The sequence below is a fragment of the Adiantum capillus-veneris genome, chromosome 19 (genome assembly GCF_014529385.1).
Source record: "Adiantum capillus-veneris isolate H3 chromosome 19, ASM1452938v2, whole genome shotgun sequence".
Classification (NCBI taxonomy): domain Eukaryota; kingdom Viridiplantae; phylum Streptophyta; class Polypodiopsida; order Polypodiales; family Pteridaceae; genus Adiantum; species Adiantum capillus-veneris.
Window position 1 is genome coordinate 113,130,350 of NC_140949.1, and position 19,373 is coordinate 113,149,722.

The 19,373-nt window shown below is 42.2% G+C and overlaps 1 protein-coding gene and 2 pseudogenes across 1 annotated transcript; 2 read left to right on the forward strand and 1 right to left on the reverse strand.

Annotated features, from left to right (window-relative positions):
* Nucleotides 1–866: 866 nt before the first annotated feature.
* LOC147434681 (uncharacterized) lies at nt 867–4,154 on the reverse strand. Its single transcript, XM_086489663.1, has 4 exons — nt 3,457–4,154; nt 2,931–3,102; nt 1,420–2,635; nt 867–1,324 (listed from the first exon to the last, which is right to left on the reverse strand). The coding sequence occupies exons 1-4, from the start codon at nt 4,152–4,154 to the stop codon at nt 867–869; spliced, it is 2,544 nt and encodes an 847-aa protein (XP_086345789.1).
* Nucleotides 4,155–16,609: 12,455 nt separating this feature from the next.
* LOC147434682 (uncharacterized) lies at nt 16,610–17,314 on the forward strand (annotated as a pseudogene).
* A 297-nt stretch (nt 17,315–17,611) lies between these two features.
* Nucleotides 17,612–18,644, forward strand: LOC147434683 (fructose-bisphosphate aldolase, cytoplasmic isozyme pseudogene; annotated as a pseudogene).
* Nucleotides 18,645–19,373: the final 729 nt, after the last annotated feature.

The window sequence follows — 19,373 nt, forward strand, 5'->3', positions numbered from 1 at the left end:
GATTGGAACCTTCATATGGCATTGTTTAATATCTCATGGTACACAATGTTTGTTGTTAGTGCAGTTGTTTCGTTTACATCAATGTCACGTAGGAGAATCTTCACTCCAATGGCTGAACGTGCACATGACAATTCAACATACAACTGTCCATGAGTGAAGACCGATGTCACTAGGTATAGGCCCAACATGGCAATGCTTTGTCCTTGTGACTTATTTATCATCATACAAAAAGCCAATCTAACTGGGAACTACCTCCGTCTAGGAATGAATGGCAACTTTGTACCAGAATGCACAAAACATATTCGAGGGATGAAAACCCGAGTGCCTACCCGTGTATCTGAAATAACTTTTGTCTCCAGAACTCTTGCATGAAATGCCTTGCACACCAAGCGTGTCCCATTACATAGACCTCGACTTGGATCAATGTTCCGTAGTAGAATTTTTGGGGCATTCAATTTCAACTCCAAGCAATGTGTTGGAAATCCACCACCCAAGGTGAGACTATTTAAAAACTCCACAGAGTATAAGAAAGGATCTTGCATCGAGTTTTCCGCCACAGAGTCAGCACTAAAGTATTGCATAACATCACCTTTCATTGTGTACAGGGCCTTAGCATTGACAATATCAACTTCAGAGTTTTTTGGAGCAAGGATGGCCCGCTCTCTGAAGTATTCGCATGGACCATATCTTTATCAATTTCTGAATAGATGCAACCTATCAATACATCCAATGAGGATGAAGAAAGCACCATGTGAGGAGGGATTTCTATCATTTGTTCATCACCGATTGTCAAAGTCCCATTTCCTACATCCATAAGCCATTCTCTATAAGTAGAATTTGCAACATCACCACCTCCCACACGCATGTTATGTGCCAATCGAAGAATCTTCACACGATTCCATAAGAAGTGTAGCATCAACAATGTCATCACGCACTCCCTGGAACACCACTGGTAAGATCTGTCTGAAATCTTCCCCAAGAAGCAACACTTTTCCACCAAATGGATTTGTTGAGCACATGATATCTTGCAAAGACCTGTCCAAAGCTTCGAAGGCATATCGATGCATCATATGAGCCTCATCCCACACAATCAACTTGCACATTCTAAGCAATTCAGCAAGTTGACCTTGAACAAGGATATTGCATGTGCTACAACTATCAAGGTCCAAGGGTATCTTGAATCTAGAATGTGCACTGCGTCCATTTCGCAATAGCAATGCTGAAATATGAGAAGATGCTGTGGCCAATGCAACTTCTCCTTCTCCACGAACACGTGACAACAAACAATTATACAAATAAGTTTTCCCAGTCCGTGTAGGACCATCTAGGAAAAAAATAGCCCCACCATCAATAGTCTTCCATGCAACACTGCCTCAAAAGCAATCCTTTGATCTTCATTTAGACTCTGCTCCATTTCACGTGACACGGATAGCTCTTGCATTTTGTCAAGGCATTGCTCTTGGAAAAGCAAGCTATTCTCATCACCTGTCACAAAGCGTTCAGGAATTGGAAGTCCAGGAAATTCAGTTAAACTTCGTCCAAAAGTACCAAGAATGTTATGCAAATCTCTCAACGCATACCCTTCAACAACCTGTGTACAACCATCTAATGACTCATATCTCATCTCCAACATGTGTTGATAGTCCTCATACAAAAAACGTCGAAATCTTTCCCATAAGAGATGAGGGGAGGAGGGTTCACAAAACAATAGAATGGTCACAAAAAAATGTCTCAATTGCAAGCGTGTATGTGTATTGCAAGCTTCCTCCATGCATCCGAACCATTCCCCATCATCTTCCAAGATACCCCTTGCAATGCATGCTGCCTTGAATGTTGGAAACAATACACCATTTGCGGAGCATAGATCCTCAAATGATTTACATCCTTTACAAATAGTCAAAAGCAAACGGACATAACATCGTTCACCTACAGAGGGCTGCACAAAATACATCCGCCCAATAGTGTCCCCACGACGTCTCTTTGTCCATTTCTTGGAACCCGAATTCCACACCCACTTTTGAAAAAAATCGATGTACAAACTATCGTTTGCTTCAGGATTCTCCAAGTTGCATGTGAACCACTCTGTCAAAGTGGTCTTCTCTGCATTATCTCTTTGCAAGACATCATTAAGTCTATCATTATCTCGAAAAGTCACGATTTGACTAGCCGGAACATGCACGCTCAATCTCTGAACAATTGGTGCGTCATTGTGCAAAGGATATTCAAAAATTCTCCGGCAAGACTCAGATGCAGATACATAGCGGCCATCCGTGTACATGTCTATCTCATCAACGTTCACCCTTTTTGCATCACGTACCGATGTATGGAATCTTACAGTTGCCCTATCATGCCCCTTGTAGATGTACTTATAGACATACTTGACGGCTGAAATTGTCGAGCATACCTCAACATTGATATGCGCATTAAATAGCGTTGACAAAATAGGATTATATGGCACAACCCATAGGTTATCAATAGTAGAACCTCTAACCTTGGCAGTGAAGCCATTGTTTCGTCGCACATAAATGCGGTAGCCATTATTATCCATGCTTGTTTGCTCCACAAAATGAACGTGGATATTTTCTAATACATCAGCCATCAACCATGCAAGGAGATGAACTATTGAACTCACTGCCTGGACCATGAATTTTACAACTAACAATGATATCATGTAGCACTGGAAATCGATTTTTATCTGGCAGCTTTGCACAAACCATCTTGTCATAGTCAAATGTTGATTGAGGCTTACATCGAGGATCTAGAATCAATTATAATGTATGAGAATGTGGCAAGCCTCTCTTTTGGAACTCCACGACGGACATGTAAGCCACCACTTTCCCAAAAATATCTTTCTTTAAGATATACTTCATCATGCTCGAGTGTTTCAAGAAGAAAACCCTGGTGGTTATATCTGATCGATCAGAGGAAACCTGTCCTGGAAGTAATGCCTCATTTATTTTTGGCCATTTGGGGTTACATGTGAATGTGATAAATAGGTCTGGCTTTCCCTTTGCACGCACAATTTCCATTGCATCTTGATACAATTGGTACATGTGCCGAGGGCCGCGCCTATAAAAGATGAGGGTAAGACAATTCTTCGACCTGCAGACCGTCCAACTACAACATCACTCCCAGACAAATGCACCATGTCAACCAAGCCTGCATACAATTCTACCCTCAACGTCTATTGATTTGTACGGACCCATGCAAGATGACATTCCTCAATGGCACAATATGCATCAACCATAAATTTTTGAAGTAAACGACCCCCACGAAGCAAGCACGACTCTGTATCAGCACGAACCTGTAGCCGATATGCATAGTACTCTCTTTGAGTGACACATTGTTGACCAACCAAGGAATCCAAAGGGCCATGCACATTATCATAAGGAAGCTTGACATGCCATCCATCTTCTCCCCGTGGAAAGAGAAACATAAAATAGTGGCATGTATGACCTGTGTAGATTTGAAATCCTTTGCAGCCTTCCATTTTGACAATGTATCACAATGTCTCGATGGCCAACTGTTTGTCCATCCCCTTGACCTGGCATAATCGTAGCAACCTCATTGCCAACAGGTATCAAGTACTGCCTGGAAGTATTTCTATTCTCACAAATTGTCATTTTGATCTCCACACCAGGACTGTCACGTAACATTCTACCAACATTGTAGAAGGCATTCGCATACGGATTACATGATCGCATCATCATTGATAATGCTTCAAGAGTGGACAAATTCAAACCATCCAAGGCACTCATACGATTCCGAACCTCATGCTCAGTATCATATACATATATCTGTGCAAATTTTGGAGCCCCTGCTTCATGTGGTAGCAAAGAACCAATTCGATGGTACACACCGCCATGTACACAAAAGCAATATGCACCAGACCTACCCAGCAATGTCTCATCAATGGTAGCTCCAAGAGATGCAAATGCCATAACACTATTGTAACTCCTGATGTTTCTTCTGAAAGACCTACTCAAAGCATGACTATTAGTGAGTAGCCTCTCCAATACATCTGGCGGTCTTGCAAGAGGAAAGAGGGATACTTTTCCACCTTTGCAACAATATTTTCCCATTGATGGTGTATCTTCCTTCTTCATTTCACACGGCCAAAGACGTGCACCACAAAACTCACAGAAGGAGGACATGGTTCCTGTATGATTTGTAGGCAGTGAGACATGTTTCAATGGTAGCATGGAAGGGTGGACACCTCGTAGACATGGATAGGCATGTAGAATGCAAGAAATTCCTCCAAGTGATGTGTCATGAACATACGGGACCTGTTCCTCATTTTGAGCGTCTATGAGAGGGAAAAAGTGTCCGTCATGTTGATGGCGCTACTGTCTTATGTTGGAGGTGCGTTGCCTTGCCCGTTGTCGGACGATATCTTATTGTCGCATCCAAACATGAAAGAGTGTGTTGTCTTCGTCCTTGTCCTTGCATGATAGTTTGCAAAGGAACTTGTGGAATAGTAACATCACCATGGATAGAACCCTCCACAAATGTGGAGGGACTCCTACCACGACCATGGCCATTTGTTGAGCATGGCAAGGCATCCTCTAGTAAGTATATCGTACGTTGTATAGCGAGTTGACGTTGATAATTTTGTGCAACCTTTCGGCGTGCACGCACATGAGAGGAATGACTTGTAGATTTAGGAAGACAAAGGCATGTGTCCCTTGTCCTCATAAATGCTTCTTGCAAGCAACAGAGAAAACACTAAATTCATAATGAGTGCATAAGTTTTATCATTTTAGTTACTCCCAAATGCAAGCATAAAATATCCTCAATACATCATAGTATTAATTAAAGTAGTGTACTTAAGGTAGGGAAGTTCCTTATCTATACTAACTTCCAAATGCAAGCATATAATACCATCAACACATCATATTAATTGGACTATTATACCCAAGGAAGGAATAAAGAGTGCACATGAGTTCAAGGCTTGTTTGATAGATCCTTTCTATTGCTTTTCGTTTCATGCATCCTCCCACTTCTTCTATCAGTAAGATATATTAAATTTAATAGACGTCATATGCTAAATTGAATATAAAATGACACCATTGGAGTTGAAGACTCAGTTGTGAGACTTCTTGAAGGTTATTTAGCATCTCCTATCATTGGTTCTCTCTATGACATCAAGAACAAATTTTTCATGGGTTCTTGCATGAAGAAGGAGAGAAAGGTTGAACCACCCAAGTGTGGTAAGAGTGGTTTTGTTGGTTTTCTCATCCAATGTGGTAGACTGGCTTTTCCAATTCCTTCTCCAAATATTTTAGGTTGGTTCTCCAAATTCACATTTAAATAGTATGCTTAGGTATCAACACTCATCGGCAAGTCTATTAGCATTGCCCGTATGACATTCAAAACCTGCCCGATAATGGGGTCTTCCTATTGTGCTACCAAACGTGCCTATCATGGCTACCTGCATGAAGAAGAAGAGGAATCTTAAAGTTTGGTAGATTGGTTATCAGAGTTTCTTGCCCCGTTGCAATAGAATCGCTCTCCCAGCTCCCTCTCCATTTTTGACTGCTATGCTAAGAGCAAGAGTTTCAATGGGTCTTGCTTGTCTCATGCAATATTTCTCAGAATAACGTAAATGAGGTAAGGAGCTCTACGTTTTCCACTGTAATATGAGGAATCACTTGGGTTTCCTTCGAAATAGAAAATTTTGGGGTAAGTTTTTGTCACAAATTTTCTTGACCACTCTACCTCTCTCTCTCTCTCTCTCTCTCTCTCTCTCTCTCTCTCTCTCTCTCTCTAGCTATCTATACCTCACAATGCTAGGAATTGCATGTGCCATGTGTTAAAAAAAAATAAATTCCGAATGCCTTCTTTTATAGTAGGGAATGTTGAGATGACGTTACATTTTGACTCTTTTATCTCTCTCTATGGTGCTAGAAAATGTGTTTATCATGGCTACATACATTAAGAAGGAGAGGAAGCTTGAAGTTTGGTAGATTGGTTATCAGAGTTTCCTGCCCCGTTGCAATAGATTGGCTCTCCCATTTCCTTCTCCATTTTGGACAGCTATGTTGCCCATGATTAAGAGGAAAAGTCTAGTTCATTGACATGTGGACATGTCAAGGGGCCTTACTTATCTCATGCAATATTTCTTTCTTAGAATAGCAAAAATGAGGTAATGAGCTCTACGTTTATGACTGTAGTATGAGGAGTTACTTGGGTTTCCTCTAAAATAGAAAATATTCGGGCTAGTTTTTGGCACAAACTTTCTTGATTGCTCTCTCTCTCTCTCTCTAACTAACTAACTATATATATATATATATATATATATAGTTTCTTAGGAATTCCACGTGCCATGTAGTTTTTTAGAAATATAGAGTGCCTTTTGTCATGAGTGTGAATCATGCACTTGCCTAATGTTAAGATATGTTGAGATGATGTTGTATTCTCCTCTCTTTTGTGTGTGTGTGTGTGTGTGTGTGGGTGTGTGTGCTTCACAAGGCTAGGAATTGCATGTTTCATGTGTAAAAAAAAGGAAATAGAGAGGCTTTTCTCATGAGCATGAATCATGCACTTGCCTGATTCTTGGAGATGTTGAGACGAGGTTCCATTGGGCCTCTTTTAGCAGTTCAATATGTATAATCAATTTAGACATCATGGCAGCATAATAGAACATAGGTGTAGTAGTCCCAATGGTCCCGAAGGCTATGGTGCAAAGGTGTAGAGAGGTAGCTAGTGGTCAAAAGTGATTGAGAGAGAGAGAGAGAGAGAGAGAGAGAGAGAGAGAGATGTTTTAGCAGGGTGATAGATTAAATCACTCCAAAAGAAATCTTAAAGCTCTCAAGTATTGTAGCATTGATATTTTTTATCCAAGTGCTCAAAAAAGAGCTATGTTTAGTGTAATCCCACATAAATTTTACTTTTGAAATCATTATTTGAAGCTAAGAAAACCTACAAAGACATAGAGGATAGCTCGTGGCCAAAAGTGGCTATGATAGAAAGAGGGAGGGGGGAGGGAGACAATTGTCTCAAAAGCTATAATTTTTCTTTAAACATTGTTCAAACCTAGGTTTAGTGTATTCTCACTTGCAAATTTGGAATTCACCTCTAAATTCCAACTGGAAAGCAAGAACACCTACAAAGCTTAAAGGAATTTAGGGTGTAAAAAACTTCAAATATAGGCAAAGGGTTTCCATTTGCCACCACCCATATTCACCACTCACATTTTGGAAAAAATCATTGTGTATTGGAGTGCCCGAAGATTGGTTTAGTGTACTTCCGTCCATGGATATCTTATTTTAAAAAAGAGGGCCAAATAATCTCAATCATGATAAAGTCAACCACACAACATTGACTGTAGGTGAGACCATTTGAACCATCACCAAATTAAAGGCTTTTGCTTCTCTTTCTGGTCCCAAGGGAAAACACACCACGTCAAAAGACCACCACTCATTGACACACAGGAAAAATCCAAGTTTAGTGCAATCCCACCTATGAATTTTGAGATCCACCTCTAAACTTTCACCTCAAGGTGATAGCACCCATGAAACTAAAAGCACCCATGTTTTGGAGAAAAGCATCCTAACTTAAGTGCAATCCCACCTACAAATTTTGAGATTTATCTCTGAATTTCAGCCCAAGGTGATAGCACGCATGAAACTTGGAGGAATTTAATTTAGAAATCTCCAAATATAGTGGAGGGCTAGCCTAATTTGTCGTGCCCTTCATCATCAGTGTTTTGAAAAACATTTGGCTATGAGAATTCTCTAAAAGATTAGCTTAGTGTAGTCCCACCTAACAAATTTTAATATGTACCTTGAGATTTTCATTTTGACCTTGAGAACACCATAAGGTGATTGCACCCACGAAACGCAAAGAAAATGAAATGTCAAGAGGACCGGTTTAGTGTAATCCCACCTGACAAATTATAATATTTACGCCTAAAAATTGTAAATTTCAAATTTTCATTTAGACCTTGAAATCCCAAGTCAAAGGTGAGAATGGCATATAGTTTAGAGAAAACCTTCAACTTTAGTCAAGATTTTCCTCCGCCTTTGTCGCCTCGAATTCACTCGTGCTGCCTTGGATTTGCTCACTCTTTGCCTCATATTTGCTTTCCTTCAACCTTGGACTTGGCTTCTTGCTTTGGGCCTTGTCAATGCCAAAAACCAATATATGGAATTAGCATCTTATTTCTCTCTCTCTCTCTCTCTCTCTCTCTCTCTCTCTCTCTCTCACACACACACACACACACACACACACACACACACACACACACACACACACACACACACACTGTCTTCGGAAAAAATGTGTCTTAGCTTAACATCGTACCATTTTCTACCATTATAATAATAGACTTAGTTGTGGTGCAACTATGTCCAATATCACACGAATTCCTAAGCTTATACACCAATTCCGCCCCAAGATCGAGGAAAACAGTGCAAAAACACCCTAGTTTCCAAACTTTTCCCTTGTTAATAAAAAGTCCCGGTTGAGGGCAAGGCGAGAAGGCAAAATTCCACCCCAAAATAGAGAAAAATTAGTGCAAAACCCTGGAAAACAACCAATTTTTTAAAAAACTTTCGATCTAGCAATCGGAAAGCACCAATTGGAGGCAAGAGGAAAAGGTGAAACTCCACCCCAAAAAATTGAGAAAACTAGTGCAAGCTTGGCAATAACTTGAGGGCAAAGGGAAAAGGCCAAACTCCGCCCCAAAAGCACGGGTGCAAGACAATTGTCAAAGTACATGGGTTCTCCTCGCAACAATGTTTGCAAAAAATGTGTCCCAGCTCAATATTGTGTGGTTCTTAATGTCAAAAATGCCAATCGAGGTCATTTACAGTTAGTGATCTCTTTCTAGAGTGCCTGGCACACCAATAAGGCATTATATGTAATTTTATTAAAAAAATTCCCCTTGGTAAATTAAAGGAAAGGAATTTTGTATGAATGAAAAACGGTTTTCTATACTCCAAAAGCAAGGTGAGGGCAAGGGGAAAATGCCAAATTCTTCCCCAAAAGCATGGGTGCGAGATAGCCGTCAAAGTACATGGGTCCACCTTGCATGGCCTGCAGTGTTCAAGAAAAATGAGTTTCAGCACAATATTGTGTCGTTCTCAATTTCAAAAATGCCGATTGAGGGCAAGGGAAAAAGGAGAATTTCTACCCCGAAATAGAGAAAAATAGTGTAAAAATAGAAAAAATAAACTTATTTTTTAAAAAAATTCCCTTGGCAAATTAAAGGAAAGGAATTTTGTATGTTTTAAAAGTTTTTTACACCTTGATGTCCAAACTTTCAAAACAACTATTTCCCAAAGTTTCATTTTAGGGCAAGGAAGGAAAAGGCGAAATTCTGCTGCAAAACTCTAGATAACAACCTTTTTTTTTAATAAACTTTCGGTCTAGCAATTGAAAAGAGCCAGTTGGGGGCAAGGGAAAAAGTGAAACTTTGCTCCAAAAAATCAAGAAAATGTGTGCAAAGCTTGGCAATAAGGTGAGGGGCAAGGGGAAAGGCCAAATTCCGCCCCAAAAGCATCAGTGCGAGATAACCATCAAAGGACATGAGTTCGTCTTGCATGGCCCGCAATGTGATGGGAAAAATGTGTTTCAACTTAATATTGTGCCGTTCTCAATTTCAAAACTGCCGGTTGAGGGGAAGGCAAAAAGGTGAAATTCCGCTCCGAAATAGACAAAAATAGTGTAAAAAGTTCAAAAAATAAACTTATTTTTTCAAAATTTCCCCTTGGCAAATGAAAGGAAAGGAATTTTGTATGTCTAAAAAACATTTTTTACACCCTAAATATTTTTTGTGTTGCTTCATGAAGAAGATGCTTGTCAAAGACATCATCTCTCCTGACTATGATATCCTCCTACACCAGACCATAAAAGCGCTAACTTTTGGAAAAAGTGTTATAGCTAGCATATATAATTTTATTGGACATTCAAGACAAACTTCCCAAGTTCCCCCTCTACTTCTTTGGAAATGGATGGAGGCATCGAAAGTACTGCTTCATGAGCATCTTTACCAATATATCAAAGGTCTCATCCTTACGTTAAAGAAAACATATCCAAGTGAAATGATTGGAGTCATCAACCAATAACATCAAATAAAGGGCACTCTCAAGTGATGGAACCTGCATAGGTACACCAAGGCTCCAAAATCTTCAAGGCTTACCAAATAGAGTACTTTCATAAAGTCTCTCTATGTTGCTTCTCTCAGATAGCAGAACTACATCATTGCATTGGAAGTACTTTTCCACAAGTGTGTGCCATTTATAAAGGTCTCACAAGTCTCATCCCTATGGTAAAGAAACCATATCCAGGCAAAACAATTTGAGTCATCAAAGAGCACCATGAATTACTTATATTGTGCCTACTGCTCCTCTACAGGCTCTACTATTTTATTCAATTTGCACTCTGATTCTTCTACCAGATTCTCTCCCAAGGATCTCCTACCTTTACAAAAGTAAAGGTCGAAATTCTAACCCGCACCCGTCAATCGCACTCAACCACTCCAGCAAGCCCGTCGCATGGCTCACATTGGCAATCTATGCAAAAAAAAAGATATAATGATTTACCTCCACCCCAAACTCTGAGTGTCCCCTACCCCCGTCCCCATCCTTGTGCGCATCTAACCACTTCAGCAAGCCCGTCACCTTGCTCACTCTCGCCTTTTATGGCATATATGATTTGCCTCCACCCAAAACCTTTTTATTATCTCACGCATGACGCAAATGATTCGCTTTGGAGGGTAGACTCAATCACAATAAGTTTTGGATAGATTCTCACAATAAATTCCCACATTATGACTTAACGTAAAATCATGAGCTTCTGTGAGGGAGGCACGGCATACCTAGCTAGGTACGATTGGGGGCGGGGGACAGCCGGCCCGACGGGGGGACCAGTGGTCTCGTGCCCCAACCGTACGTAGCTATGTACGTGGTGCCTCCCGAGCAGAAGCTCATGATGTTATGCATTGTATGAAAAAAACTGAAAAAGTCTCCTTTTCCCTACATGAGAAAATTTCTAAATCTTCTTGTGAATGGACCCTTTTAAATAGCCATACAATAGGTTGGCACCAGTGTTAGAAAAAAACCGGGCTCTAGTGTATTTTAAACGTAAATTTTGAGGTTTCCTTTAAGAAAACCGGCAAATTTACACAAATTTTAGTGTAATTACCTTCAAAAGCTTCAAATTTTGACCTAAAAACCGCGACCTTATTTTGATCGGTTAGGAAAAATGTATTTTTCTAGCCCTGGTTGGGACGCATGTTTTATTACATGGAATTTCTAAAGATGCTTTGGAGGTGGCCACTTGGAGGAGAGATGATATAAGTTGTATGCTCCCTGCTACTATCACTTTATAATGACATTCAAATGCACCTCACTTCGCAAGCCATGAGAAGATGACGCTTATTATAGATGACCACAATAGATAAACATACGATTGCTACTGCTCAACTTTACAACAAACGTTTTGACATCTAGCTACTTACAAAGTTAGAGCCAATAGCTAGAGAGAGAAAGAGAGAGGGATTCTTTTGCCTCATCAGCCGCTTCCTGCCTTGCATAGGGTGAGGTAGCATGCCTGTCCTCATTTCGGCTCACGCTCCAAGACCTCAAGTGGAGCGTCTCCTCCGTCTCCGGCTCTCGCTCCAAGACTACGACGGTCTCTCTCTGCAAGGCTCATTTTTGAAGGGTGACCTTTATCCTTCATTAAGCTATATTTAGGCAACATTAAGCTATATCTAGGCAAAAATTAGACATAAGCACAAAGACTTTCTCGCTCATCTTTAATTTCATTCATTTCGTTTGCAAGATTCTCTAGCTCCTCATTTACCAACCTTAGTCAATGAGCCTTACCAATATGAGATTTAAGTTTCTACCTCACTATAAAACGTGATTTGTTCAAGGATCGAACTCGAACCTGTAAGACCAGTAGGTAGCATCATGGCTTAAACCACTTAGCATCTCGTACATTGTTGTCCGCAAAGCTTCTTTTAATTTAAAAAAAAACAGTTGACCCTCGCCGCAGCACTTGTTGACACCCTGCAGTTCGTCGTCACAAGCTGCCCTTTCAACCACCATCAACCCCCCCTCTGGCACTATTGCACACACCTACACCGTCCCTCAAATATTCTACAAAAGCTGCAGTAAACTGAGCTACGCATGAATGCGTAGCATCTTCAAATATTCTATCTATTTGAAGAATTACAAATAGCTAGGGGCCGAGGAATCCCAATCCTTGAGTGAGTACTTCCGAGCGAACAAGAAACCGAGCGAGCATAAACAATGAAAAAGATTAGATCAAGATCTCAATAGTTACTCTACAGAGTATAGTGTAGGAAAGTAACCATGTTGAATCTTCTGAAACAAAAGAGCCATACTCTTCCTTTAATGTGTTCACACACACATTGATACACAGTCATATCCTTGCTTCTGAACCATCTTGCTGAGCATATTCCAAAACTCTATTTGTGCAAACTTATTCTCCATGGTAAATTCACATGTTGCAATTGTCATAAGTTTGTGCACAAATAGATAAAAAGATGGTAACTCAGATGCCACATGTCCATCATAATGCATAGGTAGCTCTTGAACTTGAATGATATCCTTTGATTGCTTGAGTGCCATGTGTAGGCTACTTTGTGAAGAAGGCATTGCATGTAGTATACCGACTACTCTGGAGGGACCATCTGACTATTACTAGTGTGTCCTTCATTCCAATGCCTTGTGTGCTTTCAATAGCAATGCGAACCTTCCAGAATTGACATTGGCCATGATTGAGAAGGAAGATTTGTTCACCACTAGCAAGTTCAGTAGCCTTTATTTTCACCGACTCTCCCATTAGAGTTAATGGATGCAAATTGAATGGATTAGTTATTTCATAATGTTGTATCACAAAAGAGAAAGAAAGTGCATAGATGCTATCGTCAAACATAAGAAAAATCTTGTTGCCACATTGTCGTCCATAAATGGTTATGTGCCTAGCCATGGTTGGCTGCAGGATGAGGAATTTCAAACTCCAAGCAAACCTTTTCGAGCAATATAAAAAGAGAAAAACCCCACAAGATACATAGAAATTAAATCATAATAGAAACATTTAGCATCAAATTACATATTACAATCTGTCTATCATTGTCTCTAAATGTCTAGAGCGTTCCTTATGGAGACTTTAATCATCCACCCTTATATTAGCTCCTTGATTATCCAAGGTTATGCTCCCTCATTTGAATCACGGCTTGTGGCCTGCATCAATATTCAAACCATGGTAGATGCTTGGACAAGTAAAATTGTGTGTGTGTGTGTGTGTGTGTGTGTGTGGACAATGTTGTGGAGGGGGAAGGAGGGTTTCTCAATACATAATATTATGGCAAAGTGCTTGTAGGGAAGTTAAACAAGAAGTAGATTTGGTAGATCGTATTGGTAGGTTGGAGACAATATGAACAATGTGTATGTGCAATCTTTGGTGCTAGATTGTACCTTATTGAATTGGAGATAATTTGTTTTGGGTGAGTGAATCCGTTTTGTCTAGCTCGCAGAGAGCTCGCAAAAAAGATCTTTCAACGTATAATCATGACACTTGAGAAACAAAGAGGAAAGGAAAATATCCTTCACATCACATGTATCATGAAAAAAATATTTTTCATGGACTACGGACTCTTTTAGAGTTTTCATGGTAAGTGGCAAAAGAGGAGGCCCCAATCACAAGGACTTTGTGGCCAAGGGTGGGAGAGGTGATGAAGATCATAAGGTACTGTCGACATGAACGATAATCATCACTTGCTTGAAACAACTTGGCAATCACCTCTTATGCAATGCCTTTGCAATCACCTCGGCCCTATCTTTCGGCGAGAACAAAGGTGAAGAGTTTGGGTGTGTGTGTGTGTGTGTGTGTGTGTGTGTGTGAGAGAGAGAGAGAGAGAGAGAGAGAGAGAGAGAGAGAGAGAATGAGGTTCTTCTTCCATAGTTGTGGGATCACAGCCGAGTTGTGATCACAACCGAGTTGTGGGATCACAGCCGAGGAATCTTTTCTCAAAAACCAATCTCTCTAGTCGTGCGTCAAAAATAGATATTTCAGCAATCCCTACCTCCACCTTCTTCTAGAGTTCCACAAAACTGGGTCTGATTCCGCCCATTGGGCAACGAGCTCTGCATGGAAGGGATATGCATGCTCTCAACCAATCGAGCCAATTACGCTCTCTCTCGCTCTCGCTCTCGCTCTCTCTCTCTCTCTCTCTCTCTCTCTCTCTCTCTCTCTCTCTCTCTCTCTCTCTCTCTCTCTCTCTCTCTCTTTGACTTAGTGCCGCCTCTATAAGTCACTCACAGTGCTCAGAAAAAACATAGGTTTAGTGTAACAGAAACCTACGTTTAGTGTAACCCCACCTACAAATTTTGAGATTTACCTCTAAAGTTTTATAGTTAAAGGTGAGAAAACATCCAAAATTTGAAAAAAATGAATGTAAATTGATGTAAAAACCTTCAGATTTAGTCAGTTTACCTCTATTGCTTCTAACATGTAGGTTTTGAGAAGTTTTTGGAAAAAAGTTTTTTTCAAGCACTCGTCAATCACTCTCAGTGGCCGAGTTTAATGAATTTTCAGTGTCGTGTCTCTTGCTCACTCGCAGGGCTTCTCTCTGTCATGCACTCTCAGAGTCTCATAAGCAAGTCGGACTCTCTCTCTCTCTCTCTCTCTCTCTCTCTCTCTCTCTCTCTCTTTGAAAAAACTTTAGAAAGACATTTCCAAAACATCAAATACAAGCCTGTCCAAAAGACTCAAAAGTCCCTCAACGTCCATCCAATTGATGTCTTCAACCACAGTGGCAATGCTCGTAGCATGCGTCTTCTAAGAGTTCTACGATAGAAGTCAATATTCATGAGCCTTCTTCCTCTCCTGGCTTATGCACTAATTAGACACTTCTTCACTTTCTAACAACAAGAACACTGGTACACTGATTCTAGTTCTGCATATCCTCGTTGCATCTAAACCTTTGTGGTGGCTCCCGAACTCTTCTTGCTATGCGGGATCTCACATGGACAACATGAGAATGAATGGCACATGAAACGTAGTATTGCATTTTGGCGTAAATCTTGGGAAGTGCGTACCCATCATAAACGCAAGCATCTTGCACATCTCGCACAACAGCTTGTTCAACAATGGTCCTTACAACGAAATCGCTGGACAGCCTTGTCCTTGGGCACACATCAACCATAGCTAGAGCACCTAATGAGGTTGGTGTGGCCTCTTTCGTGCTTGTTACGTCCACCATTATGACGCTTGATCACCATGACTTCTTATGCCGCAACTGCTTCTACTTCCTCTTGGGCGTGGATCTCTCTCTGTCTCTCTCTCTCTCTCTAAAAAAAATCAACTCTCTCAAAGAGCGCATGTCGGCGTGCAAGGGTCTCTCTCTCTCTCTCTCTCTCTCTCTCTCTCTCTCTCTCTCTCTCTCTCTCTCTCTCTCTCTCTCTCTCTCTCTCTCTCTCTCTCTCTCTCTCTCTCTCTCTAAAAACTCAACTCTATCAAAGAGCGCAAGGGTTTTTATTTTTCTGTCTCTCTATCTCTCTCTTTTTTAAGAAAATAGTTCAAATATTTTGGAAAATTGAAAATTTCTACTAGTATTTCGGTTTACATCTTTATAGGGCGGGACCTTGATTAAGAGCATTGCAAGCCGCCTAGTGGAATAGGAAAAGAGGTCTTAAGCTCCAGGGGCAGCCTCGGCGCCAGCGTTGTCGCTGTGAGAGGAGGGATGAAGGGCGAAGCCGGCCAAGTCACACGCCTTGCATCTCATCCCATTAGCCACGTCCTGGATGCGGAATCGGGCGTTGTCCAGCTCTGCTGGGAAACGTCAGGGTGTCTACCCACAACAACACAGGAATAGCAGCTATGGCTACCCCTCCGGCTATGAGGGCGCCTGTTGTGCACAACGCCATCAAGAAGCCTACGGGCACCAGCATTGGGCTTAATAGCAGAGCAGCAGCGGTGCCATCACTGCCAGCACCACCACCACCGCCACGCCCGCCCCCACCAGGAGTGTCACAAACCCTACCACCTGACTCGACGTTGGCTTGCGCTTCTATAGGTGCTGCATCAGCTCCCGTGTCTTCTTCTCCACTTGCTCCCGCGCTTCAGCTGCTGCCATCTCCCACTCTGCTCAACTGCGGCAATATTTTCTACTCTAAAGCCGGCCCCCTTAGAAATATAACTTTGCAGGTAATTGAAGCGAAGCCAATGGTTCCAATTCTTAATTCTCTCTCTCTCTCTCTCTCTCTCTCTCTCTCTCTCTCTCTCTCTCTCTCTCTCTCTCTCTCTCTCTCTCAAAACTCAACTCTCTCAAAAAGCGCGCGCTGGTTCCAATTCTTAATTCTCTCTCTCTCTCTCTCTCTCTCTCTCTCTCTCTCTCTCTCTCTCTCTCTCTCTCTCTCTCTCTCTCTCAAAACTCAACTCAGTTGAGTTTTGAGAGAGAGCTGAGTTGAGTTTTGAGAGAGAGAGAGAGAGAGAGAGAGAGAGAGAGAGAGAGAGAGAGAGAGAGAGAGAGAGAGAGAGAGAGAGAGAGAGAGAGAGAGAGAGAGAGAGAGAGAGATTCGCGTGTATAGGCCACAGAGGCACGCCATCGCCGCGAGCTGGTTTGGGGTCTTTGATGATGGCTTGCAGTAGCGGCAAAATAGAGCCATGCAGGTGCCCTCTTCTCTCTCCTCCTGCGCGTCCTCTCTGCGTGGCCTCTCTTTGGCTCCTCCCTTGAGGCCCCGAGCTCGATCGCCGCCTTCTTCCTCTGCTCCTCATCACACTCTGAAGTTCATGGTTATGGCGCCCAAAAACAAGGTGAATGCATATGATTCTGATTGGAACAAAACATGGTTTGGAAGCGGGATGTTTACCGAAAATACAGAGGCCGCACCTATGAACATTGTGCAGAAGCTGGAGAAGAAGAAGCTTCTTAGCCAAGTAGAGAAGGCAGGGCTTCTTTCAAACGCAAAGAGTATTGGACTCACTCTCTCCTCAATAGAGAAGATGGGTTTGTTGTCGAAGGCCGAGAATCTTGGTTTGTTGAGCTTTGCAGAGAGCTTCGCAACATCGTCACCTGCACTTCTCGCATCTCTGTCATAGCCTCTAATTGTCCTATTTGTTGTGACATTGGTTGTAGTACCCGATGATAGCACGGCTCTTATTGTGGCTCAAACTGCCTTTGCTGGGCTTCTGGTTGCAGTCGCTGGAGCTCTATTTGTTGGCTCCATTGTCCTCAGTGGCCTCCAAGAAGATTGATGGAGAAAAACAGCCTTTTGTCTTTTCTAAGCGGATGTGGCTCATCCGTTCCCTTGCGGCTTATGTATGTAAATGTGGTGCATTTAAAATTCAAATGGGTGTATTATGGATAGCTTCGTCATTCGATCCTCAGTAAGAATCAGTGGACCTGCTTACTCAAACCTTAGACTTGTATGATTGATGTGTGTACTGCTTCCAGTCGAGAGAGAGAGAGAGAGAGAGAGAGAGAGAGAGAGAGAGAGAGAGAGAGAGAGAGGAGAGAGAGAGAGAGAGAGAGAGAGAGAGAGAGAGAGAGAGAGAGAGAGAGAGAGAGAGAGAGAGAGAGAGAGAGAGAGAGAGAGAGAGAGAGAGAGCTCTAGTATCTACCCTGCTAGCCGCCATGGCCGCGTTTGAGGGTAAATACGCAGCTGAGCTTATTGCCACTGCCAAGTACATTGTGACCCCTGGCAAGGGCATCCTAGCAGTCGATGAGAGCACATGGATTGTTGGGAAGCGTTTGGCAAGTATACATGTGGAGAATGTAGAGTCAAACAGGCAAGATCTTCGGGAGCTTCTTTTTACTGCCCCAGATGCCCTCTAGTACCTTTGTGGTATCATTCTCTTTGAGGAAACCCTCTATCAGAAAATAGCGAGTGGCAAGCCGTTTGTGGAGTAGTCCCCGACATCAAGGTAGATAAGGGCACTGTCGACCTTGCAGACACTGACGATGAGACAACCACTCAGGGATTGGACGGCCTTGCCCAACACTGCCAGCAATATTATAATGTTTGAGCCCGATTTGCGAAGTGGAGAGATGTGCTCAAGAATATTGGTCCAACTGAGCCGTCTCCTCTTGCCATACTTGAGAATGCAAATGGGTTGGCTCGCTAGTCCCCATTCTTGAGCTTGAGATTCTTGTGGATGGGCCCCATGGTATTAAGAAATGTGCTGCCATTAGACGAAGATTGTGCTTTTGCTGCTGTTTACAAGGCTTTGAGCGATCATCATGTACTCTTGGAGGGCACCTTGTTGAAGCCAAACATGGTTACTCCTCGCTCTAAAGCGCCAAAGACAACCCCTCCGGAGATAGACAAATACAAAGTACAAGCACTTCAAAGGACGATTCCTCCTGTTGTTCCTGGTGCCATGTTCTTGTCGGGCGGTCAAAGTGAGAAGCAAATTTGAATTGGAATTCCATGAATGAGCTAGATACCAAGAAGCCATGGCCACTTTCTTTCTCATTTGGACGAGCATTGCAAGCCAGCACTTGGAAGACTTGGGCTGGAAAGAAGGAAAACATTCATGTAGCACAAGCTGCTTTGCTTGCCTGATGCAAGGCCAACTCTGAGGCTGTCCTTGGCAAGTATGCTGGAGATGCTGCTAAGAGTGTTGGCACTGATGAATCGCTTCATGTTGACAACTACAAGTATTAGCTCTCCTATGCTTGAGTTGTTGAGTTTTGATTGCAATGATGTTTTATGTTCTGTAATAATGTTTAGGTGCGGGGATGACTGCAGAATGAATCAAATGGGCTATTTTTTTGAGGTTTATGTAACGGGCATCTTTATCATGATTTAATTTAGCTACCGCTTATTCCTAGTAGAGAGAGAGAGAGAGAGAGAGAGAGAGAGAGAGAGAGAGAGAGAGGGCGACACAGGTTGTGGAATCAGAAGTAGAAGCAACAGAAATAAAGGAGAGGAAATCAACAGAGATGCCGCTTAAATTGGATCCCTCGCAGATAGTGGAAGGGACGACATCGACCTTGGCTTGACGATTCTGGACAGTGAGCTTGACAATACGCGCAGGCTCTTCCAGTCCATGGCAGTCTCCTTGGCAATGTCCTCTCCTACCTTCTTGGGCAACAGACCCAGAGGCACAATCTTGGGCGCCAATGAAAAGGCAGCTCCAACCTCCCCTCCTGTTAAACGAACAAAGACCACCTCCTCATATTCTTGCTACCCTTGCTTTATCAGCCTTGCATCTTCATTGTGGGCACAAAACATGCATCACTCAGCTTCATGTCTACCGTCTGCTGGAGTTTCCGGGTGGCTCCCTCAATGGTGATGCTGAACTAGAGCAGGACTAGAACTAGGGGAGCAATTATCACTGCTTCTCTTGTGATCAAAGCCCTCAAGGAGCCCGAGCGCGATAGGAAGAAGATG

Coding starts and splice junctions, on each gene's coding strand:
- LOC147434681 (XM_086489663.1), bottom strand. CDS start 4,154: ATGTCCTCCTTCTGTGAGTTTTGTGGTGCACGTCTTTGGCCGTGTGAA. Junction 3,103..3,456: donor AGGATTTCAAATCTACACAG/GTCATACATGCC, acceptor GACGGTCTGCAG/GTCGAAGAATTGTCTTACCC. Junction 2,636..2,930: donor AGGCATTACTTCCAGGACAG/GTTTCCTCTGAT, acceptor TTCATGGTCCAG/GCAGTGAGTTCAATAGTTCA.